At 49.3% G+C, this 27163-nt stretch overlaps 1 protein-coding gene across 1 annotated transcript; it reads right to left on the minus strand.

Moving 5' to 3' along the window:
* Nucleotides 1-239: 239 nt before the first annotated feature.
* LSS (lanosterol synthase) lies at nt 240-25934 on the minus strand. The gene is made up of 22 exons (XM_056119547.1): nt 25855-25934; nt 25584-25752; nt 22615-22753; nt 20621-20729; nt 19561-19682; nt 17936-18032; nt 15913-16048; nt 15462-15570; nt 14808-14926; nt 13368-13465; nt 12568-12595; nt 10605-10661; nt 9919-9990; nt 9589-9639; nt 8944-9093; nt 8351-8447; nt 7585-7690; nt 3442-3507; nt 2453-2533; nt 1727-1897; nt 913-991; nt 240-440 (listed from the first exon to the last, which is right to left on the minus strand). The coding sequence occupies exons 1-22, from the start codon at nt 25866-25868 to the stop codon at nt 309-311; spliced, it is 2202 nt and encodes a 733-aa protein (XP_055975522.1). The 5' UTR covers nt 25869-25934; the 3' UTR covers nt 240-308.
* Nucleotides 25935-27163: the final 1229 nt, after the last annotated feature.

The following is a 27163-nucleotide window of genomic DNA, read 5'->3' on the forward strand; positions in this document are numbered from 1 at the left end:
TAGAGACACTTGCCTGCACACAAATAAGGCACACCTGCCCTGAGAACTGTTGTGGATCAAGAAAACTCCCCAGTACCACAGCCGCTGAGGAAGAACTCACTGAGTGTCACCAATGAGTTCCGCTCTCCCCAGCTCTCAGCTAGTACCCAGCCAAGCCAAGGCTGTACCTCATCCCTGACACAGGGCTGGCCCTGGGAGCAGGGCAAAGATGCAGGTCTCCCATGTCCTATTATCCTATCAAAACTGCATGACCACCCCAGCTAAGCCACCCAACACCCTAGTGCCCACCCAAATGCCCCAAAACACTCTCAGGGGTGACCAGCAAGGACACTCTCAGGATGCAGGCGTGAGAAGCGGCCAAGAGTCCAGATGGGGAAGACATTCCTGTAGTTTGTGTAGCTGATGGCACAGGACTTGTTGAAGACCCCAGAGATATTTTCCTGAAAAGACACAAAGGAAATACAAACAAAGGCTCCCCCAGTAGCCGTGGGGTTCCCAAAGTCAAAATCTCACTGAAGAGTCAGCTGCCAAGAGTACGGAGAACATCAGCAGACAGCTTCCTGGATACCACCCAGCTTTGGATCCCCTGGAGCCCAGCTAACGCTCCAGTCTGTGTCCCCAGCCCCACAGAGTCCTAGTCTCGGATACACGGAAGTCAACCTCCCAGAACCTCATGAGTCACAATATTGAGTGAGAGCCCATCAGGCCCCTGGACTGTTCCCTGCCCAGCTCTCACCCTGCCTCCAGTTAGTGTTTCATATGCAAATAGCCAAAGTCATGTAGGCCCTCTGGATGCAACTCCCATCACAGATACGTTTCCAACATAAGACACATGCCTCTGATTCCAAAGCCAAAACCCTACCCCAGTACTCGGTGAGGGACAGGTGAGGGCGCAGAAGTGGCAGGGCATACCTGAGGCCAGTCGCCACTGGGGAGCTGCTTGCCAAGCAGACATCTGACTCCTCTCTCCAGGACTGCTACATCAGGATACCTGGGCAAGAGACAGGCTTCAGTACACCCTCCACACTCAGTGTGAGATAGGCTTTAACCAGTTAGCCCTGAGTCCTCAATCTCATGTCACCAAGCCCGGAACAAAGAGGGGGAAAAAATGATGATGCACGAGATGAAACCAACCCATGTGGAGTATAGCACCCAGTGAAACAGTCAGCACTGCTCTTTGCAGAATCACTAACATCACTCCCAGAGACCTGGGAAGTGAAAAAACATTGCGAGGAGGAGTTGAGAGGGCTGTCCATGAGGGAGCATCCCAGGCCATTCATTGGTACTCAGGGTCCTCTGCGGGCCAGGAGCCACATGTGGCCCTTCACTTTCTCAAGGCTAGAGACATAGGAAGGACAAAAATTTCAGTGATGGGAGGCAGAGGTACACTGAGGGTCCCCACACTCTGATGCTCCTACTCCTGTTGACCAGTCTGGCTTCGAGGGTGCTGTAGAAGGATTCCAATGGCCCCAAACCCATGAAAGCAGCACTGACTGTGTATGCGGGGAAGTACATCTGTGCCTGTGAGTACATCTGTGCCCATAAGCACGTGTCTATAAGCACCGGCACTTGCCACATCGTCACACACACAGCTGCCACACCTCCTGCCACTCCTGAGCACTTGTTTCCCTGGCTGTCACTGGTGACCAGGCTTCCTCAAGACATGAGCATTTTGGGCTGCCCCATCCAACCCACTGACTTCCCAGGAACAGGTTTTGGTGCCCACCTCACAGCCATCAGCCCCATCAGGGCCCAGCAGGTGTTATGGATCTGGGACTGGGCGCTCTGTACATAGCGACGCTGCTCACAGGACTCGAAGTCCTCCCCCCAGCCACCGTCTGCCATCTGCTTGGAGAGCAGGAAGTCACAGGCCCGGGTGACTTCTGCACTGGCTACCCTATAGAGACCAAACACAAGACAGTCATTTGGGAACATGGGCAGGATGTGAAGGTCTGCCCTCTGGTTCCAAGGACCGTGAGTGGACAGAGACCGTCACCTTCAGGGTTGCTGGAAAGAGAACTCGTAAACCCACACAACCTCACCAACTTGAGGGGCTCAGGAGAGGGAACAGCATTTGCTGTCATTTGAAGAGGACCGGGGCTGCCCAAATTTGCTTGATTAAGCAAATGCCCTCCTAGCTCCAGCAGAGCAAAGCTAAGGGAGGTAGCCAGCAACAGTTCAGATCTGAGGTCTCCTCCTTTTCTTCAACTACTGTGAATGGAGTTCAGGAAGGGCAGGGAGCCCAAAGCTCCTCTCCTTTCACAGGTAGGAAAGAGCAGGGAGCAACTTCACAGCCAAACATCGCTAAGACAGATGGCTGCCACTACTGTTCAGGACTCAGGGAATTCCTCCTTATGTCAAGCCTCTCACAAAACCCAACCCCCAAAGAAAGAAGCAAACATAGCAGAAAGGCTGGCCAGAGACCTACCCTCAGGGTAGGTGTGTCACTTACCCATCACAATAGATCTGCCCCATGCAGGCAAATGCTTCCAGGCCAAACCAGGTGCCATAGGTGAAGCAGACCCCCCATGAGCTGGAGGCAACAAGGAGAGAGAGTCTGAGCCCTTTCTTTTTTAATTAGTGAAACACCATGAGGTACAGTTGTAGACTTACAAATTTTTGTGCTTGGGTTTCAGTTATACAATGATTGAGTACCTACCCTACCACCAGTGCCCATTTTCCACCACCATTAATTCCAGTATCTCTCCCACCCCCCCTCCCCCTCTTTCTCACCCTGCCTCTGTGGCAGGGCATTCTCTTTTGTTCTCTCTCTCCTTTTGGGTGCTGTGGTTTGCAAAAGAGGTATTGAGTGGCAATCATGTTCGGTCTATAGTTTACTTTCAGCATGCATCTCCCATCCTGTGTGGATCTTCCCAACACCCTTTATTTGGTGCTCCCTTCTCTATCTGAGCTGCCTTTACCCCTAGAGTACGCGGCTGGCCTCCAAGCCATGGAGTGAACCTCTTGGTACTTATCTCGGCTATTCTTGGGTGTTAGTCTCCTATTTTGTTACTTTATTTTCCCCAGATGAATGCAATCTTTCTATGTCTGTCCTTTTATTTGAGTAAGATGCTGAGGGTATTTTTCAAGAAAAACCTCCCATGGCCTTCAGCAAACCACACCAACTCCAGATGAGAGACAGCCTGGCAGTCACACAGTCAAACAGCTCCTCCTACTGGAACTACCCAGCAAGGTAAGAGTAGATTCAAATGCCACAGCAGTGAGTGATCACAAACATCACGGAATGTTCCCATATGGTCAAAGACACAACTGCCTTCAGCAACTACCAACAAGGCCCAGTATGTGAAAGAGGAACAAGGCCCACTAGAACCCTGTGGCTGGCAGTATGCTTCCACTGTCTCTAATGTGGCACTGCTGAACTGAACCTGCTATGCAACAGGTCTCCCACCCAACACATATCCCACCTCGGGAGTCACTCACCCTTCCCAGGAGCCGTCAGGCCTCTGTACCTGCCGGCAGTATGCCAGGCCTTGCTTGAGGGTCTCTCTGGAACACAAGAGATGGGACCAGTAACTAATGCAGCAAACAGCAATTTAACAACCCCAACTCTACCAATTCCGGGTTGGTCATTCTATCGTCTAAGAATGACCATGCTCTCCTGTAAGAATACTTGCAAAAATAAACAGCTGACACAGGAGCTCAGGTCAAAGAAGGAGCAATTATCAGACATGAGAAGGAGAAGAAAACTGGAAGACTAGAAAAAGAAATGGTGAAACTTCAGGGACAAAATCCCTCCACACACAGAAAACAGAATCCATGTAAATAAAACCCTGCCAGTGGCACAGGCTTGAGAAACCATACAAAATTAAATCTTCTTAGTTAAAAGTTTGGGGGCCAAGGGGCTGGAGTGATAGCACAGCGGGTAGGGTGTTTGCCTTGCACGCGGCCGACCCGGGTTCGATTCCCAGCATCCCATTTGGCCCCCTGAGCACCGCCAGGAGTAATTCCTGAGTGCAGAGTCAGGAGTAACCTCTGTGCATCTCTGGGTGCGACCCAAAAAGAGAAAAAAAAAGTTAGGGGGTCAGAAAGACAGTACAGGGGGTAAGACATTTGCCTTGTATGCAGCTGCCCCCAGTTTGAGCCCCTGCACTACATATGGTCCCCCAAGTACTGCCAGGAGTGATTCTGGTGCCCAGAGGCAGGAGTAAGTCCTGAACACAGGCAGGTGTGCCCCCCCACACACACAATCGACAGATTAATTAAAAGTTAGAAAGAAGGACAAGGGTGATAGCTCAAAGACTTGAGAACAGACCCTGCATGTACAAGGGGCCTGAGCACTGAACCCTGAGACCTGACCCATACCTGGGTTAGGTGCTTCCCAGAGCATCCTCGGGTGGCCATTAAAACCACAGGGGAGATCCTACTTCGAAAATATCAGAGTGGGCCAGAAAGACAGTACAGGGATTAAGGTGCTTGCCTTGCATATGGACAATCCCAGTCTGATTCTAGGCACCACCAGAACAACCCCAAAGAACAAAGCCAGGAGGAACCCCTGAGCACCACCAACTATGACCTTTACCACCTGCCCCCACAAATAAATTTGATTTTTTTTAAAGTAAACTAAATATATAAAAAAAATTTAGTAAACAGAGTAAGCAACAAAGAAGGCTAAGCCATGACTGAATAGAAAACCTTCAGAAACTGAAATACTAAATGTGTGCCACTTTTAGTGCTCAAGTTTGTAGTAACAGAGCTCTAGCACCTAGAGTGAAAATACAAACACTACTAGCAATAAAGAGGGATATGTCCAGGGTCAGAGTGCATACTTCCTCAGCACTTAAAGGCTCCCACATGCACCATCAGGAACAACTCCTAAGCAAATGGCCAGGAGTATCACCTGAGCACTTTCAGGTATGACCCAAAAATAAAATTTAAAAATTTTAATTTAGAATACAGAGAAAACTGGGGCGGGAGAGACAGTACAGTTAGTAAGGTATCTACTTTGCATGTGGCCCACCCAGGTATAATCCCCAGCATCTCATAAGGTCTCCCGAGCCCACCAGGAGTGATTCCCTAAGTTGAATCACTCATTCACAAAGAGTGAGCCCTGAGCAGTGCTGAGAGTGTGCAACTCCCTTCCACCACCAAAACATATGTGAATTTTTCTTAGAAAAGGAATTTCAAGCCTCAGAGTTTTATAAGTGGATTCTCCTAAATTATCACAGGAATTTACTCTAATTTTACTCAAAATTAGAATAATAGGTCTATTCTAGTAAATAGAAAAGGAAAGAAACACCTCCTAGATCATTCTAGGGATCTAATATAAGCTTTTCAGTAAGCCATCAAGTGTGAGATGTCTCAGTTATAGATGAAAAATCTAAATATTAAGAAACTAAATATAGTAGAGAACAATCAGTATTGTTCCTAATATCAAAGACATTTTAACATTAGAAAAACTAAAATTATCACTTATAACACTAACAAATCAAGATAAATATATAATCTTAATAAACATAGAAAAGTCATCTTCTAAGATTCAACGTATTTAAAAGAGAGAAAAACAACTTATTGAATTCATGTTAAAAACATGAAAAAGGTTAACTACCAAAATCTTCCAAACCTTTTTTTTTTTTTTGCTTTTTGGCTCGCATCTGGTGATGCACAGGGGTTACTTCTGGCTCTGCACTCAGGAATTACCCCTGGCGGTGCTCAGGGGACCATGTGGGATGCTGGGAATCGAACCCGGGTCAGCTGCATGCAAGGCAAATGCCCTACTCACTGTGCTATTGCTCCAGCCCCTCAACACATAATTTTTAATAAAAATGTTACAAATATTCCCTTTAAAATCAATAAATATGACAAATATGCCATTATGACCACTTTTGCTAAGCAAAATACTGGAGGTCTAAGCGAAGGCAGTTTTAAAAAAATAATAATAAGGAAAGAAAAAAAAGGAAAAGGAAAACAACTACAGACCTATGAACTAATATTTATTTATTTAGGGGCTGGAGTGATAGCACAGCAGGTGGGATGTTTGCCTTGCAAGTGGCCAACATGGCCGACCCGAGTTTGATTCCTCCGCCCCTCTCGGAGATCCTGGCAAGCTACCGAGAGTATCTTGCCTGTATGGCAAAGCCTGGCAAGTTACCCATGATGTATTCGATATGCCAAACACAGTAACAATTGTCACAATGGAGATGTTACTGGGTCCACTCGAGCAAATCGATGAACAACAGGAGGACAGTGACAGTGACAGTTTATTTAGGTCTTGGGGCCATACACAGCAATGCTCAGGGCTTACTCCTGGCTCTGCACTCAGAAATCATTCCTGGTGGTGCTCGGGGGACCATATGGGATGTTAGGGATAGAACCCAGCTGGTCCCGTGCAAGACAAGCGCCCTCCCCACTGTACTATCACGCCAACCCTAGGTCTATAGACTTAAAGAAAAAATATGTCATAAATAAGTATAAGTCTACAAAGAAAACCCAAAGAATCTATAATTGGAATACAAAGAGTTATCCAAGTGATTTCTGGTGATTTCTACCAAACATTTTAGGTAGAAATAATACAAAAATCTTCACAATCTCTCTCAGAGAATAAAAATAAAGGGAGAGCCAGAGAGATATATATAGTGGGCATGGCAAAGCCTGGCAAGCTCCCCATGACGTATTCAATATGCCAAAAACAGTAACAAGAAGTCTCACAATTTGTTGTGAGATGTTACTGGTGCCCGCTCAAGCAAATGGATGAACAATGGGAGGACAGTGCTACAGTGCTACAGATTATAATTACCCACCAAGAGTTATACAATAAGATATATCCAGAGAGCTATACAGTGGGTGATTATAATTACCCACCAAGAGATATGCAGTGAGATATCCCAGAGAGATATACCCACAGAGGGGTAATACAATGGGTCTACCCAGGTCACCACCTTGCACGCAGTAAGCTGGGTTTGATCCCCAGCACTACATATGGTCGTCTGAGCCTCTCCCAGGAGTGATCCTTGAGCACAGAGACATAACAAAAAGGAAGGTTATAAACTGATATACTATACTATAGTAGCACAGATACAAAAATTCTCAAAAACAAAAAAAATCAAGTCAAACCTAAAAATCTATAATAAGAATTATGCATATAAACAAGTGGGATTTATCCAGGTTTAAAGTGTGATTTTAAAATAAAATACCATATTAAAAAATTAATTAATGCAATCTATCAAAGCAACAGTCTAAAGAAGAAAAAAAATAAAATCATTAATAGATAGAGCAGTAGTATTTGACAAAAGCTAAAACCTGTTCATGATCGCCATTGTCAGCAAAATAGGAACAGGAGAGGAACTTCCTCAACTTGAAAAGGAGAGCTACTACCCACAGTCACTGTAGAGATGGCTCAAAGGACTGAGTTCATGTCTTGCATGCAGAAGTTCTGGCTTGGACCCTCACCACTGCAGGGTTCCCTGAGCACCACCTGGAATGAATTCATCACTACCACCCCTCCAAGCACAGAGCTGGGAGTAGCCCCTCAGCACCAGAGTCAAGTGTGGCAGCCTCTGAGCTCTGAGCCTGAGCCTGTGGCATCTGTGGTGGAGTAACAGTGTCCTATGCTGAGGCCATCCCCACCTGATCTCCTCGGCCCTGTGGTCTGGAAACTGAGTATGAAAATGCTTCAGTGCCTGCATCACAGCCGAGGTGCACTCCACATACGTGTAGTCAATCATGATATCCCCTGGGAAAGGTAAGAAAGGTAAGAGGGGTAAAAACTTCACTGCAAACACCCAACTAGCAATTCAGGCCAAACCACTGCAAAAGCCTGGGGCTCCCAAATGACACTGTAAGGATCTAGCCTGGGGCAATAGTTCCCAGGTGGCAGGGCAGCAGCTGTACCTACAGGGTGACCTGAGGCTCAGCTCTGCTGCAGAACAGTCAGACTGGAGAGAAGAGGGAGGAAGGGACACAGCAGAGAACTGCACTCACTCCAAAGAGCATAGTGCTGGGCAGACTGATAGCTTGAGGGTATCACTGGAGCCCCCCGCCCACCATGGAGGGGTAACACAATAGGAAGGCCACAGGGAATGTGGATCCCACTGTCAGCTCTGTGGGAAGCACTCAGGAGATGAGAACCCCCACAAAGGACCCCAGAGAGACAGGTACAAATCCCAGTTCCTCCCTAGACACCTGAAGCAGAATCACAGCTCTCCCACCCCTCTCAGATGTTGGGGAGCAGAGCTGTCAATACTGAGGGAGATTCCTTATAGGTTTCCCAGCATTTCCCAGGCCCATGGGAACTGAAAGTAGTCAGTACCAGTGGACAGAGTGGAGGCATGGGTAAGCCTGCTGCAGGCTGAGGGTCCCCAATCTGTGGGCACACTGTGGGCTGATCACTAACCAAAGACCTCTGAGGGGTTCAGCAGCTCCAGCAAGAGCCCTCCGCGCTTGGTTTCATAGGTGGCAAACCCTCCGTCGGAATTTCTCATGTTCAGCAACTAAAACCACAGAAAAAATGCTGTAGAACACACCCATGCACTGCCCATGAACAGGGTCCACAGGCTTCTAGAAGGTTTGTAGAAGCATTGAAGGTTAGGATCTAATGGAGCAGGAAAGGCAGTGTCCCATTCAACCAAGTCCCAGGTGCCTTCAACAACAGGCTGCACACTGTACTAAGTCTGACCAGAGTAATGGGGGGACCCTACACATTAACACGCAGTTGTCTGTCCATTTACAAGCACACAGCTCCTTTCATGTCAAACCTGAACAAGAGGATTTGATATAAGAAATTCTTGTTCTTCCTTCAGCCCCCCCATAAGGATACTGGCCCTTCATGGGACAACCCAGATAAGCAAAAACAGTTAGGGTGTACCAGAGTCCCCACCACTGCCCTCACCCACTGCATAGAGCCATTAGAGGGCCAGCCCTGAGGGAAGAGGAGGTGAGCTCGCTCAACCTCAACACTGGAGGGACCCTGGCTTCGGGGAGGCTCACCACAGCCACAGCATCACAGAGCCGCTCTCGGGGAACATGCTTGGTGATAAAGGGACACTTTTCCTGCAGGAGAAGGATGGCCTTCAAGGCCTCAGCGGTGCAATCAGCAACAATCCAGCCGCAATCCAGAGTGCTGAAGGAGAAGCCGCCCTGAAAAGTGTAGGCTCTGTGACTGACCCATTCCTCATCTGGGCTACCACAAAAGGGAGGAGGCTGCAATCCCATCCCCACAACACAAGGTTCCCTGATCCCTTGCTTTCCTCTCTCCAGGGGTGGCAGCCTGACCTCTTCATTGCTTTCTACCACAGGAGATGGCCCAGGTACCCCTGATAGCAGGCCAGCTCTCACACTCCCTCCCCAGTCACCCTCATCCACAGCAAGTTAATCCTCCACACTTGGGTGTCTGAAAAATCTCACAGGCAAAAGTGTGTACATGGCCTGTGCCGTAATGGCAGAGGACTACCATATTCCCGGTTGTAGATAGCCAGGGACATCAGTGGAACCCCAAGCCATATCTCAGTCAAAACAGGAAGCCCAGGACACCAGGATGAGCCCTCCCCCAAAGGCCAGGCTCATGGAACCAGGCTGCCACTCCAAGGTCAGGGACCCAGCAGTGACTAGGGGCACAGAGTGGGTCTCAGGTACCTTATTCATCTGGCGGTAGTACTTCTGGTAGTCAGGAGGATTGTCTGGGACCTGGAAAACACCGGAGAGTATGAATGGAGAACAGGTACTGGCACCAGTCACTGACAAAACAGCAGGACAGGGCAAAGAAACAGCAGGATGTGCAACGCCTGGCTTGCTGCCTACTAACCACCAGCAATGCCAGCAGGGACTTAACCCACCCAACCATGGTCCACGACAAGCCCCAGTCATTGCTATGAAGTGGCCAGTAACAGAGCTAGAGAGGAAGGGTAAGGGTAGTACCTGGGGAGAAGCCGTCAAAAGCCCAGGCAAAGCTGCGTTCAGTCTTACCTGTGAGGTCCGGAGAAACTCATGTGCCTTCTGCAGGCAGGATGAGAACTCAGGCCTGAGTTCTGCACTGGCCTAGAGCAAAGCAGAGGAGAGACTGAGCCCTTAACAGCAGCTGGCATAGGACCCTGGTGCCCAGACAACCTTTACGCCCTTCTTGGCACCACTAGGAACATGAGGCAAATGCACGCGAGTCTCAGGCACTTGGGTTTCTGATAACAAGTGAGAACACCATAATGAAAAATAAGTGGACAGAGTGGCAATCTCACTGCAACCTGTCTTGGCCAGGGCTACATCCAGAGGGCCCACGCTCCGTCAAAGGCAGGTCTACTAGCACAGATACCAATCCTGCCGTATAAAATATGCTCTCACTTCTTTCTGGGAAATGTTCAAAAGTGCTGCTTATGAGAAGTCAAATATTTGAGAAAAACCTAGAGCCCCTGCTCCCACCTCTAGATGTCCTCAGTGCCCTATCTGCTCAGGAACAGCCCTTGGCATCCTTCTCAGAAGTCTCTAAGTTGGCCACCACCCAGATCAGCCAGGAAAGGCTATCACCTCACTGGCACTCTGGCAAAGCATGGAACCCTGATGACCAAGGCAGGTCCCTCAGGGACCACATCCACAAACAGGAAGGCCAGCTGGAATCTGAAGGGCAAGGATACAAAGCCACATAATACAAAGCCACATACCTCCAGTAGTGCCTGAATGGCAAATGAGGTATCCCAGATCTGTGAACCGTTGGTGCCCTGTGCATGAAAAATAAGCATTATAGTAGCAAGCTGCCACATCCTCTCACCCACACTGCCATCCAGGTCCCAGGGACAGGTGCAGGGAGAAGGGATCTGGGGTTCCCACCAGATCCTAGAGAGAGCTAGAGTCCAGTTGATGCCTGAATCTAGGCTTTGGTCTCTGCACATTTCTCAGATCCCACAAGTGCCTGGAAGGGGCTAGTCCTACAGGGGCAAGGGGGACAGGCACACTCTCCTGCATTAATGGGGGCACAGCATGACTTCTAGGGTTTGAACCACCATCACCTGGTCTTCGATGTTCACCCATCACCAATGTGAGCTTCACACCCCACAACAGTGATGACTAGGAACATTCCCACTTATGAGTACAGCTGGAGGTGTGGAGCCTAGTGATGCTTCGACAGGACTGGAACGGACCCTGGAAGCCCAGTCCACTTGTCAACACTCTGGTTGTGCCAAGAATGCCAGTGGCATAAGCTCAATGAAACAAACTGGACAGTAACAGATAGCAGCACCAGGGCCAGAAAAGACCCAGCAATAACACCAGCTGTCAGCCTGCAGGGTCCACTGCTGAAAAGAGGGCCCCAATGAGGAAAGTCACTGGTCAGAACAGAAACCCAAGCTGGATCTAGTTGCAGGTCCTAACTGTTAGTCTGCAGAAAATATAGGGCACAGAGGAAGTGATGTCAGGTTCAGAACCTGGAGAGTCTAGAGACCAATCACCCAGCAAAGACCACTCTTGGGGTCATTGGAGGAAGCAACTTTGAAGCTATACCATCCTGGTACTAGAAACTTGAGACCCAGCTCAGAGAGGGGCCGCTAGTTGTGCATGCGTACACACACACACACACACACACACACACACACACACACAGAGAAATAAACCACCCTCTTGAATCTTGTTGCCCACAAACCTGCAAAACTGAACTGGGGGTTGTTGTTGCCTCTCTGATAGTGCTCACAGCACAGAGCAAAGGGTTTAGGTAAGAGTCAAAAATGCCCCCAGAACCAGAGGCACTAAAGGAATAGGAAAGGGTGGGGAGACCACAGAGGGAATCACACTTTTCCACTTTGTGTTTTGAAAATCTTCTTACCAAACAGTGGCAGAGTGGGTAGTCTGGCCGCTGGGAGTGGGCACAGCCTCCCAGACACAGTTTCTGAAGTGAAGGCTCTGAGATTTTATGGCCTATGTGACTAGAAGTTATTACTAGAGGTCTCACACTGCTCCAAAGAGCCAGGTTAGTTATAGATGACAAACCCTCGGAGGGTTTTTCTAGGCACTTCTAGGACCCTGTAGCTAGGACGGAATCCGATGAGCTTAGACAGCCCTATGACCATCACCCACACCCCGAGGGTCACTCACAGAGAATAAGTGGGTGAGTGATGGTACCAGAGTATCAGAGCCAAACAGTATAAAGCATGGAATAGTGATGCAGTGATGGACACCAAGGGGGTAGTTGGGAAAATAGGCTGCCAACCCTTTAAGTAGGTAAGGCAGCCCTGAAGCTGGAGGTGCCCGATTCAGAGGTCCTGAAGTCATGGGTTCTCCTGTCTGATGCCCACTGCTCACCTGTGTTAGCCAAGTCCCCACCATGAGCTGGTAGGCTAGCAGATCTGTCCACAAAGATCACTGTGGGATATGTGGCTCTTCTACAGGCACCTCTGAACTACTCTGGTAACAAACTATTCACATACAGTGGCAGAGAGCACTCAGCTCTCCCACAACCCTCCCAAGCCTATTGCAATGGCTGCCAGATGGCAAACGCCCAAGAGGCACTTATGTGCCCCTCAGAGGGTCTGAGGTGACTCCCACATACTGTCCAAAATGTGCTTCAAGAGTCATTTTTGTGTCTCCCAAACCCAGAAGGCAGGAGTGGATACAAATGAAGAAAGCAGCTCTTACCTGCATTTTCATGCCATCGAGGCCCAGCCTGTGAAGAGAAGAGTCCAAGTCAGGGAGAAGTGCGAGAGCCAGAAGTCAGGAGGTCAGAGCACACATCTGGAGTGGCAGAGGGCTTCTGGCAGAGCTGTGAGCTTTCCCATCCACAAGGCAGAGGTCCTGGGCTATAGTGGCCCAGAGGTAGCTCAAGGCCACAGATGCTAGAGGAATGAAAGCTGCCCCCAGCCCTAGCTGAGACCTCCCTCTCCACGATTCACTATTAACAGGAGCACAATCCATGACTAAGCAACTCTCCTGTCAACAAGACCTTCTGGACATTCAATAAGCTACCACTGTCACAGGCATCTTAGTATTACCATCTGGAACCTTCCAAAATTTCTGCTAGGTGGTAAATTTTTCCATTCAAAATCAACTGAAAGTGCCTGCCATAGAGACAAGTTGTGGGGAGGGAAAGGGACATTGGTGGTAGGAAATATACACTAGTGACAGGTGGGTATTGAAACACTATGACTTAAACCCAACCATGATTAGCTTTGTAACTCTGTATCTCATGGTCACTCAAAAATAAAAAGAATAATTAAAAAAAAACCACTTTGCACCCTGTTTTCACGAATAATTAATCTCCTACTTCTATATGTAACTCCAGAACCACAGCACTACAGCTCCCTCTCTGGGACAGTGACATGGGGGATCATAACACCTACCCCTGCAATGGCCAAGGCTCCAGTGAATCCACTCAGCATAGCAGTCTGTCAGAACCAAGCTGGAAAGCCACATGTTAAGCACTTCTCTGCCACACTTACCAGAGGTAATCAGGAATCCTGGAGATGTGTTCCTGGAAAGCAGGAGAGGAGGGCCCATCCACATACCAGCGAACAAGCATGTTGATAGTTTTTGAGATCTGTGAAAGACACAGCCCAGTCAATATTCTCCACTGACACCCAGGGCAACCTCATGCTTCATCAAGCCCTGAGAGCAAGGTTGAGGAAATGAGGTCGCAAGGGAAATAGTCTCCAAAAGAATCAAGATGCATATGCAAAAGGAATGAGCACTGCAACAGAAGAAGGCTAGAAAGCTTCCTATCAGAGGCAACATTAGTTGAGCCCACCAGGAGGATAAGGAAAGTTTAGTGGCCCTAAGTGTGCGTGGAGTGTGACCAGTCCTGTGCTACCCTAGTTAACTTAGGGAACAAAGAAAAAAGTGGTCTAACGTACACAGGAGAGGTGGAGACAAAATCTGCATTACAAGTACTGCTTGCTCAAAGCATAAGACTTCAGGGCCTAGGTTCTAAGTCTAGATCCAACTGAACCATATTTTCAGGGTTGGAGTGATAGTACAGTGGGTGGGGCATTTGATTTGAACACAGCTTTGATCCCAGCACCCGATATGGATCCCCAAGTACCACCAAGAGGAATCTCTTGAGCACAGAGCCACAAAGATGCCAAGAGTATCACTGGGTATGACCTAAAACCAAACAAACCAGATTTCCAACTTAAGTAAAACATTTTTCATGCCAATGATTTTTCAACCTTTTTATACCTGGACAGGACTAGTTTGTGGATGAGTAGTTGAAAACCACTGCCGTATGCAGCATTAAATCAAAATCTACCCAAAAACCTACTAATGCTAAAAGGAACTTGCTCTAAGGGGGTTATAGTGATCTACAATCTACTGAAGTTTGGGAGTGGGGTTCAGTTCAATCACATGTTAGCAACTAGACTTGTCTAGAGAACTGTGAGGGAGTCAGAGTTCACACTCTGGGACCACGGGCTCTAACAGCTCTGCCTCTTGCACCTCCAACCCTGTGGAGAGCTAGGAGCGGCTCCCACCCTGAGCTAGCTCACATGTTCACCCTGGCCTCTGCCCAGACCCCACAGTCCCATGAGGCAAAGCAAGGTCATAAACCCAGCAGTGAGAGTCTAAGTCACAAGAGAACAGGGGTAGAATGGAACCTAGGACTCTAACCACCAGCACAGAAAAGCAAAGGGAAGCTTATTTGGGCTGTGGATGGGGAGAAGCTCAACGGAGAGAAAGGACATTCTCAGGAGGTGGCTTCAAGATAAAGGATTCCAATTTCACGGAGACAGGGTTCAAGGCTGGGGTCCCGTGAGATCAGAGGACCAAGTCATCGAGTAAAGATCTCCCAGGCTCTGGTGGAAGACACTGAAATCACTTCCAGAGAATGTTCTCCTATTTCACATGCTCCCCATCCCAAGGCCCAGAGACTGCCGCTAAGCACTGACCGGCCCAATGCTAATGCACTTGGTGAATCGGTCGTCGGCTGAGATGTGCTCGTACAGCTTCTGGATGGCCCGGTGCCGCAGGCTGGTGCTGTGGTGGCGCTCATAGAGGTTGAGGAGGGCTGTGAAAATGAAGCATCAGTGGGCACCAGGCAGGGTGGGCACCTCCCTCCTGCCCTGCCTGACTCTACCCCTCCTCTGCCTATGAGTCTGCTCCTGCTGTCATGCCCCTACACTGCTCTCCAGTGTGGCCATGCTACCCACCAAGGCTGCTTCTCAATGTCCCTGTCATGGCCCTGGATCAGGGAGGAGGGTGCTCTCAGGGGGAGCAGTCCACTCAACTTGCTTCCTGGCTTTGACCCTGCTCCACTCCAGAACGAGTGAGCAAACAAGGGAAGGAATGAGCACGGGAACAGACGTTCCACACACAGCACCCCAGCCAAGCTGAGAGGGCCCACCCAGTCTCATCACTTCCGCTATAAATCGTCTCCCATAGGAGCCTAAGCCCCAGGTAAGGACAGGTCTGCCGGACGTGAGGTGCACATGGCCAATCACCCTTTGTCATCACAGACCCCAAGACAAGCATCTCTTATGGATTAGAGTTGCCCCATATTCCCTGATTCTGCAGGGCCCTGGCCACCCTTTAGAGACACCCACCGTACACTACACGGAGCAGCCAACTGTGTGGTGTGTACAGGTCATCAGGGGCCACGCTGTTCCTGTGTGCTGACCAATTGATGCTGGCGTAGTCCTCCACATACAGCTCCTATGGGCACAGTGCTCAGGAGGGGACTGGGGATGATTCCTTTGTCCCTCCTCCCCCCAAGGGCTCAAGACTAACCCATAGCCTCCCCCTACGTCCCATCTCAGGACTAGCTTCCCAGGGACACAACCTGGCCAGGGCTTGCTCATGGTGCTCTGCATCCCCACATGATACTGGAGCACAGCTGTGGTCTGAGCAGTCAATGAGCGGTCACAGGAAGGTGGAGGCTCTACTCTAACAATGGGATCCCATTTCTGTGGGGTCCCCAACATGCAGTCAGGAGGGCCAAACTCAGGAGGGCCAACTCTGACCTTCGGTCGGGAGATCTGTCCTAGGAAACCTCACCTGGCGAAGGCTCTGGACCAGTGAGTCCTCCTCAGCGCTCAGCCGAGTGGCATAGCAGTAGCTCATTGGCAGGTAGACCTGCCGGCAATGGCACCAGAGTGTCGAAGGGTGTGCGGGCGCCCAGGAGGGAAACAGCCTGGGGAAAGAGTAAGTCACAGCCATGCCGCTTGGGGGTTTGGTCAGACCCATGGAGACCTGCCCATTCCTTCTGGTTCAGTCAGATGCAGCACCCTAAACTAGGAGGCTTGATCCCTAAACTTTTACTCAGGGTCATCCTAGGCTTTCTCAGCGGTGACATACACCACTGTATACTAAATGCTTAGGAAGCGAGCAAGAGATCAATGGAAACACTGGTGTGTGGTTTTCAGCCCTTGCACACACACAAACTTGTGGCAGAGATTAGTCCTTCAGACTTCCTGCAACTGTTCCTGAAACTTTAATCTCCACAGTATTTGTAGGTCTCTCAGATCTTACTGACTCTGATCTTGATCTTGTCTCCACTCAAAGACATCTGCTCCTCTCCAGATCACTGTGGCCATTTCCCACTTTCCCTGCGATTGCCCAGTTCAGTGTGTTCAGAGCAAAACCTCCCTGTTCCTGAACTCTTGCCTGCCTCTGCCAGCCCAGACTTCTCTATTCCCTTCACAGAGTGACTTTTCACATCTTGGGTAATATTGCCAGCTTTTCTACAGCTGCAGTGGTTAAGGGTCTCTAGTCCTCCAATTTGGCAAAACTATCCCTTACTTTCTACCCTGCTGGTCTCCATCAAACGTCAGCACTTTAGTTATCCCATGGCCCCACCCACATGAGGGATCCGAACACCAAACTGACACCCACATCCCTCCTCTTCCTGCTCTGCGCATGCCATAACACATGCTGGAAAGATCCCAGAACCCTTCTATCATGGGGTAAGAGTGCCTGTCCTCAGGGCTGGAGTAAAAGCACAGCAGATAGGGTGTTTGCCTTGCATGTGGCCGACCTGCGTTCGATTCCCAATATCCCATATGGTCCCCCGAGCACTGCCAGGAGTGATTCCTGAGTGCACGAGCCAGGAGTAAACCATATGCATTGCCAATGTGACCCAAAAAGCAAAAAACAAAACAAAACTAAGAGTGCCTGTCCTCTACACCTACCACAGTCTTTCTTCCTCCCAACAATAGCCCCAGTGAGCCCTTCCATCTGACCTGCTTGTTGGCATCTGACTGGCCCTTCCTTTGTACCTCTCCTGAAAAACCCTCTCCTGACACAGCTACCTCCCTGGAAGCTCCTTGCTCCTAGTGATCCAGAGGGTCACAGGCGCTCTGCCTGAGCTCCCACACCAGGTCCAGGGCACCTCACTTCCTAAAAGTGAAACGGGGATACTTATACACATAGGAATTCTCAGGAGACATGTCTACAGCTTTTATTATTAACAAAATGTTAAGATGCCGGTTATAGCATCTTATATGTAATAAGGTATACTAAAGTGCCATTAGTGTCAATTCTGATGAATATCTTAACAATACTGTGGTTCTGTTTTTAAAACCTGTTAGAGAAATACACTGAAATGTTTCTGGGTGAATTGTGATATCTTGGTTTAACTTTAATATTCACAGTCAAAGAAAGACAAGGGGGGAAAAAAAACAACAGTACAGCACATATTCTAAACACTGACTAGTGATGCATGGAACTCTCTGCCTTATTTTTTTGGTTCTTTTATTTCTTTTCTCAACCTTATGTTCAAAGTATTCATAAGATGTAATCAACAAAGCTAGAGACCCAAGACTCACACAGAGGCTCCATAATCAGCACCAAAGGACCCACCCAACTGCCACATTGCCCAACCCCACATAGCTCATTTCAGGTGTGCCCCCAACCATCTTTCTGTGGTACTAAGCTAAGCAGAGCCTCTGTCAGGAGGTTCCCCACCATACACACAGATTGCCTTTCTTCCACAAAACAAGTGCTGTGTGACACAGTTCCTGATTGCTCTAGGTAAAGCGCTAGTGACCCAGCCAAAAGTCAACCAGAGGAGTGAGCATACCACATCTCTGGAAACAGGGTGTTGAGGCCTTCCCAGCTGTAAACATTCAGGACAGCCAGCCAGAATTTCCCCCAAGAAGGGATGAAAACAGCACCACCTGCCGAAGAGAACAAGTCCACATCATGCTTGGGCTGGGGATGTTGCTGCCTTGCATGCATGGGGTCCTGAGTTTGATTTCAAGCACCACATCCATACCACAACATCTGCTTCTAACTGCAAAGGTGGGCCCTTCAGGAATCATGTGTGCTCCTTCCTGCAAGAACTAAAGTCAGGCCTCAAATGATCTGTCAGGGGCTGGAGTGACAGTAAAGCGGGTAGGCGTTTGCCTTGCACACGGCCGACCCAGGTTCGATCCCCAGCATCCCATATGGTCCCCTAGCACCACCAGGTGTAATATCTAAGCGCAGAGCCAGGAGTAAAGCCTGAGCATTGCTGGGTGTGACGCCCCCCCCCCCCCAAAAAAAAAGAAAAAGAAATCTGTCAATTCCTGTGCGAGAAGCAAGTTCCACAGCTACCCAGGACTGCCAGTCACCACAGCTGTTGGGTAGAACCAGCAGCAGCTTCCCCAGAATAAATGTGTCCCGCTCTTCTACCTGAGAAGAGGCATACCTGGCAAGGTAAGGTGGAACCTTAGTGCCGAGGCAAGAGAAGAGTCCAGCGAACAAGAAAGACTGGAGAAGGTGACATTCAGCTTCTCCCTCTTGAAGGCAATGCCTAGCTGCCTTCACATGTTATCCCCACTTGGCAGCCACCCCCAGGAACATCAGTCATGTAGAGAAATACAACTTTAGACATAGTTCCCATCACAAACCCAAGTCACAGAGGTAAAACGGCATGAAGCAAGAGGAAAACATGCCCAAATACATCTTTCACTAAGCAGGTGAGTTCCAAGGAAAACCAAAGGTCAACCAATGAATTCACTATAAGAGACTCACACGGAAGCCTTACATGGGAAGAATGCAGGAGTTTATTAGAATAACCAAAGGGGCTTAGATAGTCTGGAAAATCAGGACACTCTCCTGGAGATGATATCCAAGGTGCTAATCAAAGGTTAAGCCTAAGGAGGGCTTCCCAGACTGTAGGTGGGATGGAAGATGGGAGACCCCAAGCAGAGGAAGCATGCACAGAGCTCTGAGCAGATGCCTACTTGCAAAGGTAAGGTAAGACTGTGCCAGGCCCTGTAGAGAAGCAACTGAAGCTCTCAGAGGAGTGAAAACATGGAAACCACCTGGGACATAATCCATTATGTCACCAGAGCCTGCAAACAAGAGAGATGCTGCTACCTAGAAGTCATGGAGGTACAGTGGAGGGCATGAGCCACTCAAACATTGCTCCTGCTACTCTCATGTGGCCAGGCTTGCCTCCAGAGAGGCCACTGCAAAGAATCATTAACCATTAACAGTGATGTGCAGGCCTGTTGTCTTTCTTTCGCCATGTCATAATACAAAATTACACAGTAATGTCAGTTTGCTTTTTGAAAAATTACTGTTCAGTTAGACAGTTTTCAACTCTATTTTTGCCTTAAAAAAATGGATGGCACTAGGGATCACCTATTTCTCATTTACAAGAGTTTTTTATGCTAAGATGACATTTCTGTATCTAAGCACAGGTTGTACAGATTGTACCTTTCTCATGAAGAATGTTCCGGGCTCGTACCAAGTCAGGATCATCAGGCCCAATACCCAGAATTCTCAGAGACACATAGTTCAGCGCAGTCCCAAACACTGTAGACTTGTCCTCAATGTGCCTACAAGAGCAAGCAGGGGTGAAAATTGCACCTTTCATTATTTCTAAGAAATGAAGCAATGCTGTCATTGAAATTTCCTGGAATAACAAGAATTTTAAAACAGATTTACACCCACGACAGTCATTATCCAGGAAGTTTATACATCTTTCATAACAACAGAACAGTTCCAAAACTGCCTATACAGGACCTTCCTATCTCCTCTGCCCACTTCTCATACCTAAAAAAAAAAAAACCCTGTCCCAGGTGAGTGGCCCAAGTAAGATTTAGTCATCACTAAGCACAGAACAAACTCAGTAAATTATTAGGGAAAGCCAAAATGCTGTACCTGTCCTAAGATTTCAATGTTATCTGCGCTCTGAAGCCTCAAACTATAGAGGGCCACAACTTCATTGAGAACATAAACAAAGGCTGCATTGTCTTCCCAGGATTCTACCATGGCAGCTGGTGGTAAGATAGGAAGAATTCCAGCCCTGGATGCCAGTCAAGAAACAACAAAACCACATCCACAGTGGAGTGGGCAGTTAACTACATTGCTAAAGGACCTTGCTCTCAGAGTTAGCCACACACAGAGAAAGACAAGGTGAAACTCAAGCAGGAGGTAGTTTCACCTACTGTCACCCCAGAAATAAGATCATTTTTTTGCTGTCTCACTGAAAACAGCATAGTGATTTTCACTATGGTGCATTATATCAAAAGTCTCTCATCGAGTGCTGAAACTCCCAACACAATCATTGGAAATGAGACTCAGAAAGTCAACTGCTAGTCATTCTGAGGCTCCTGTGGAAATCAGGGCCAATCTACAGGCTTCTAGTCTATTCACCTCCTCCCTGGTTTCCCAGAGAGTCCCAGGTTCACAGCAGAGATGCACCCATCATGGTAGGTGCATCTCCTGTGTAAGAATGCACACACACACAGCATGCATACACACAGTGACTCACAGGCCCCAGCCGCCATCAGGTAGCTGCACTGAGCGCAGGTATCGCACCATCTCTTCTTTGTATCCAGCAGGCAGAGGAATGCGTGCCACATGGCATGTGATCAAGAGGCCTGCGTGCAGAAAAGATGTTATTCTCAGGAAGCACGTACCCAAGACCACTAAGTCCAGGTCCTTGACTCCGAGGAGGAAAAAAGAGTCCATTGTCTTGCCCTCAAGGACAAGGCCCATGGATTCCTGGACAGAAAAGTAAAATGTGATTGTCTAGTGGGCAGCAAGACTTGGAGCCAATAGATTTCTAGGGGGCCTGATAGAATTCTAGGGCTCTTCCTACTGTTTGGTCTAGAGTAAATGTGCCTCAGTTTTCCTCATCTGTTCATTAGGGCTTGTTACAATAAATACCATAGGAGTATTTCTAACATTAAAGGTTGATTCTTTCCAAACTAATATACGAGACTAAAGTAATCTGTTCAAAGTTCCATCAAGCTTTACTAGGGACCATATCCAATCACGATATAGGCAATATGGATAAATTCAAGGTCAGACACAGCTAAGAAATGTTTTTTAAGAGAAAGGTAATAAAAGAATTTCATATACTACAAAGTAAGTTAAAATTAACAGAGTTACAAAATGAAAACCTGTATCAATAAGAATTTTCAGAGGGGCTGACAGAAGAGATACTATAGTAGGCAAGGGGCTTGCCCTCTCTTCAACTAACCCAAGTTTGATCCCCAGTACTGCATAGGTTTGCTGAGTCCTGCCAGGAATTATCCCTGAGCACAGAGCCAAGAGTAAGACTTGAGCACCACTGGGTACGGCCCAAAAAACAAAAGAGAAAAAGAAAGTATTTTTACAGAAACACAGAATTACCTCAGAATTATATAAGATTAAAGGCACAATTACAAGTCTGATCAAACTGCTTGAAAACAAGGATCCTTCTGCATGGGGCCAGAGTGATAGTACAATGGTTAAGGCACTGGCCTTGTATGCAGCCAATCCAGGTTAGATTCCTAGCATCCCATATGGTCCCCTGACCAAACCAGGAGTAATTCTTGAGTGCAGAGCCAGGAGTAATCCCTAAGTACCATTTGGGGTGGCAAAAAAACAACAAGCCAAGGATCCTTCTCTGTAAGTTCATAGAAAGGGATTTCCAGTTTCACAAGACAGGGCACTTCTATAGGGAGACATTCCCAGTATGCAAAATAGTCCTACGTAGTTCAGTCAGTTCATTAACCGGAAGCCCCAACTCCATCCTACAACTTACCTCCTTGACCCTGCAGTTCCACTATCTGAGCTCCCTCAGACACCTTCCTTCCACGTCTTTTTTTTTGGCCTGTTTGTTCAGGCAAAGCAAGTGCCCTATCAGCTGTACTCCTGCCAGCCAGCCCCCACCTTCTTTCCTATGAGTTAATTCATGGACCCAAGCTGCTCCATCCAGCCTTCAGAGAACCCAAAGAACCTGCCGCCACCACCACCTGCCCACCCTGGCTCCTCTCCATAGGTTAGGAGTATTTCTAACATTAAAGGTTATGTTTCCAAACCCCTACTTCTTTACCAGGAGTGCCCTTCCACTGTGCACCCTCACTCTCACTCTGTCTCACACTGTCTCTCTGTCTGTCTGCCTGTCTCTCTCTCTCTTTCACACACACACACACACACACACACACAAACACACACATACTTTCTCACAGACACTCTCACATACACACTACAAACACACTCTCACACACACACATACAGAGACATATACTTTCTCACAGACACACACACACTTTCTTTCACAGACACACACACACACAGAGCAGAACAACCCTTGCCTCCCACATCAGAGCACAGGCCCAGTTGCGTCTTCATTCCCATGCCACTGCCAACAGGACAGCTCTCCCCAGTCCTTCTCTATGTGAACTCCTGATTTCCAACTGCTCACTCGTTCCTTAAGACCTGAACAGGACCAGGACCCCAAAGATGCCAGGTGGCCTAGCCCTCAGGAGTTCCTACCTGGGAGGAGGAAGAGTGGGCCTCCATAGTCGCCAGTCCAGTGCCCATCCTCGGCCTGCAACTCCTTGTAGAACACCATCCCATTCAGGGCGCCCTCCCAGGCTGTGTGGGCTTTGGGCAAGTCCTTAAAGTAACTCCTCTGCAGAGAAGAAAGAAGATGAAAGCTGGCGGCTCCTCAGCCCCAGCCAAAATCGTAGGAATCAGTGAAGTTTCCGAGGTTTTCCATCAAATACCATCTCAGCAAAGTCAAGAAAAGCTCTGATGGGGGTATGGTGCTGCCAACAGGTCAACCTGTACCTGTGAGGTGAGTGCATCAGCAGCCTGATGGCGCCTTCAGACTTCCAGATACCCCAAAATTGCTGCTGTGCCTTTGGCCAGACCCCAAAAACTTGGAGCAAAGTTTACCAAAAAAGTAAACGGCCAAAAGTTAGGTATGTGGAAAAAACACCCACAAACCACCTCTGGCTCAGCTATATAATTGGAGGCATGGCCTCTCTGGTTCCTGATTGAACTGCTTAATGGCCATGATCCCAGAGACTCAGAAACAAATCTCGAAACCCAGCGGCTTTTGGCAGAAATGTGTCCGGTCCCTGCAGTAGGTTACTGGTGCTGGGCCAACCCAGATGGGAATAGGTTTCGTACCTTGGCCTGTTCCCCCTGGCGGCCCGGTGGCCACCATCCTCCAGAGGCTACTGGACAGTCAGGTTTGGGCCCACAGTGATGAGATGCAGGGCCTCATGGGATGGGAGTGAAGCCAATCCTGTACTTCCCACCCCAACGAGACCCCAAGTCATCGCCCACGAATGGCCTCTCTGGTTCCTGTTCAAGCTGCTTAACAGCCATGTTCCCAGAGACTCAGAAACAAATCTTGAAACCCAGTGGCTTTTGGCAGAAATGCGTCCAGATCCCACAGTAGGTTACTGTTGCCAGGCCACCCCAGGGGGGAAAGGATGTTGTCACTCTGCATGCTCCCCCTTAGTGGCTTGGTGGCCATCATCCTACAGAAGTCATTGGACAGTCAGGCTTGGGCCCGCGGTGACAAAACTTGTTGGGCCTCACGGGATGTGGGTGGAGCCGGTTCTATCCTCCCCATCCCAGCGAGATCCCAAGTCATCACCCACGAATGGCCTCTCTGGCTCCTGATCAAGCTGCTTAATGGCCATGATCCCAGCGACTCAGAAACCAGTCTCAAAACCCAGCGGCTTTTGGCAGAAATGCATCTGGACCCTGGAGTAGGTTACTATCGCCGGGCCACCCCAGGGGGGAAAGGATGTCATCCCTCTGCCTGCTTCCCCCTGGTGGCTCGGTGGCCATCATTCTCCAGAGGCCATTGGATTGTCAGGTTTGGACCCACAGTGATGAGACATTTTGGGCCTCACAGGTTGGGAGTGGAGCCGGTCCTGTCCTCCCCACCCCAACGAGACCCCAAGTCATCGCCCATGAATGGCCTTTCTGGCTCCTGATCAAGCTGCTTAACGGCCATGATCCCAGAGACTTAGGAGCAAATCTCGGAACCCAGCAGGTTTTGGCAGAAATCTCCCCAGATTTAAGTGTTAAAATTTCGGAATTTCAAAATTGTGCAGCCACTGCTGCAGCCACGCGACATCATATGTTATTCATAACCAGCAATAGAAAACAAATTGTCTACTGTTGCCTTTTCAGCATATCTGAGTGTTGGGGTAAAATCTCAAATAATAATGGTGGGTCTGGTGTCAAAATATTGAATGTGATCAAAGTAGAGAGAGAGTAATGTGGAAATCATCTGCCCCACAGGTAAGGGGAGGGTGTTGGATGGGGGTATTCTGGGGTTGTTGGGGGTGGAGAATGGGCACTGATGAAGGTATGGTTGTTTCATTGTATGATCAAGACTTAGACTCAAAAGCTTTGTAACTGCTCTCACGGTGATCCAATAAATAAAAATAGCACAGCCGGTAGGGCGTTTGCCTTACAAGCGGCCAACATGGCCAACCCGAGTTCGATTCCTCCCCCCCTCTCGGAGAGCCCGGCAAGCTACCGAGAGTATCTTGCCCGCACGGCAGAGCCTGGCAAGCTCCCCGTGACGTATTCGATATGCCAGACACAGTAACAACAAAGTCTCCAATGGAGACGTTACTGGGCCCGCTCGAGCAAATCGACGATCAACGGGAGGGCCTTTACCTTTACCTTTACCTTATAAAAAATGAAAAAAAAAGTAAGGTGGAGTTCATGCACAATTCAATCAGCTAATCAGTGGCTGAATAAGTAGCAGTACTCCTACATTAAAAAAAAAAGAAAAAGAAAAGCTCTGAGTTCTCACGGTGTTCTTTCTCAAGTCACCTACTTAGATCTTCTTCACAGCTTCTCCAAGGTGTCTTGAAAATATGTAATAAAACACCCAAGAACTGGGATGACGGTCTGATGCCCCAAGCCCAGAGCACAGGTTTTCCCGGGAAAGGGGCCATGGAACGTGACACCCCAAACACCCATCGGCTCCGTGACAGCATTTCCTGGTGAAACTAGCGAGTCAGACTGAACAGGATTGCCACTCAATGCCTCTTTTGCAAACCACAGCACACAAAAGGAGAGAACAAAAGGGAATGACCTGCCACAGGGATGGGGTGGGATGGGGTGGGATGGGGGGATGGGGGGGTGGGAGGGATACTGGGAGCATTGGAAGTGGAGAATGGGCACTGGTGGAGGGATGGGTACTCAATTATTGTATAACTGAAACCCAAGCACAAAATTTTGTATGTCTACAACTGTACCTCATGGTGTTTCACTAATAAAAATTAGAAAGAAAGAAAGAAAGAAAGAAAGAAAGAAAGAAAGAAAGAAAGAAAGAAAGAAAGAAAGAAACTGTCTTTTATGAATGACAGACGCGGCAAAGCCTGCAAGCCCTGTGCACACAGAGCCGCGCCAGACCCACCTGCTGCCCGGGGCGACCCACCCTGTTGCTCCCCGCGGCCCTCCACGGCCACCCGGGCACTTACGGTGTCCATCCCCAGCGAGTGGGCTTCCAGCGCCGTCTGCGCGCGGCTGGCCTCTCCGTCCTCCTGCAGGTAGGTCCATGTCTGCCGGCCCATCTCACACTCCAGGCGCCAGCGCCCGAGGTCGGTGGCGGGCGGCGTGGGGTAGGGCCCCCCTCTGCGGCGCAGACACCTGGGGAGCAGGAGAGTGAGTGGCGGCCCACCGCCCCGCCCGCCGCGCCTCAGGTCCCCTCTGTGCCGCGCCTCGGTAGCTCGGGGTCGCGAGCCGACTCACGTGCCGTCCGTCATGCTGCGTCCCCCGCGTCAGACCGGCCGCGGCCCCGCGCGCACCTAAACCGGCAGGGGGAGCTTGATGGGCCGATTTCCTCTCAACCAATCAGAACGGCGCAAGGGTGGGCTCAGGAGAACGCGCAGCCTCTCCATTGGCCGAGTGCTCAACATCCCAGCGCGGGGGCGTGGCCTACGAGGGCGCGGCTGTCTGGAAGGCGGGGGCGCGCCGGAAGCCCGAGCCAGCCTGTCCTGGGCTCCGCGGGGCGGCACGGACCACCGTGTGCAGGAGCACCGTGTGCTGGACCACCGTGTGCGGGGCCGCGGGGCCGGCCCGGGCCGGGCCAGAGCAACGTGCAGGGACGTGCAGCCCGAGGCAGCGGCCTGGCATGGTGGAGGACGTGGCTGAGGCACCAGCCGGGCAGCCCGGGTGGGATGAGCCCGGCCTTGGGGCCGCCGTACCTGGCCGGAGTCAGGCCCGCTCGGGCCGACAAGTGTCGCCATGTGTCACCTCAAATTTTTTGGAGGACATGGCTCCCAGCTCAGAGCAAGAGAACTGACAGTGATGCGCCCGCCCTCCCCTCATTCATACGTTTACCATCCATCCATCCATCCATCCATCCATCCATCCATCCATCCATCCATCCATCCATCCCACTCACTGCTTACTCACCCCTACGTTACACTTATTGCTTGTCTGCGAGGCCTCACTCACACTTACCCACCCAACCCTACACCACACACTGACTGCCTGGGCTAGAGCTGCGGCCACATGGGCACAGACATAAGGTTGTGTAGCTCCACTCACTGATCCACGTCCACCCAGTCACCCAGAGTTTCTCTCCAGGGGAAACAGCTTCCAGAGTGTGAGTTTTGGCTTCTATGGGCTTTACTGCCAGCCTCTGGCAAGTTTAGGGGAACTTTTGGTGCTGGGATAGAGCGTGGACCTCCTGAACAGCCATTGAGCAATCTCTCGAGCTCTCAAGCTTTAATTTAGACTTTTATGAGGCAAATAATCCTTTTAATATTTAAAAAATTAGAATGAAAACTAAAATCTACTTGAGAACTCAGAGAGGAATTTCTGAGTATAATCATAAGAAAATATGTTTCTTTGCAGTCTAACAACTCCAGTTTGTTCAATCAGCTTGACACCCAAGTCTCCAAAACTAGTGGTATGGACAACTGGGCATATGCTCATGTCATTTACCAAAAGAAGGAAGATTCTGAGACCATTTCAGTTTCAGGGACTGGTGACAACATAGGTGCCCATTAGACTTTTCAAGTCAGTACACTGAGTAGATGCGAGTTCATTCAAC

Source organism: Sorex fumeus, unplaced genomic scaffold (assembly GCF_029834395.1).
Source record: "Sorex fumeus unplaced genomic scaffold, SorFum_2.1 ptg000041l, whole genome shotgun sequence".
In the NCBI taxonomy this organism is placed as follows: domain Eukaryota; kingdom Metazoa; phylum Chordata; class Mammalia; order Eulipotyphla; family Soricidae; genus Sorex; species Sorex fumeus.

Excerpts from the sequence above, each read along its gene's own strand:
- LSS (XM_056119547.1), bottom strand. Across the intron at positions 16,049-17,935 it reads ACCCTGTTTCCAGAGATGTG|GCTGTTTCCCTCCTGGGCGC; the intron begins GTATGCTCACTC and ends CTCTTTCCCCAG. Across the intron at positions 9,094-9,588 it reads ACTACCGCCAGATGAATAAG|GGCGGCTTCTCCTTCAGCAC; the intron begins GTACCTGAGACC and ends TACACTTTTCAG.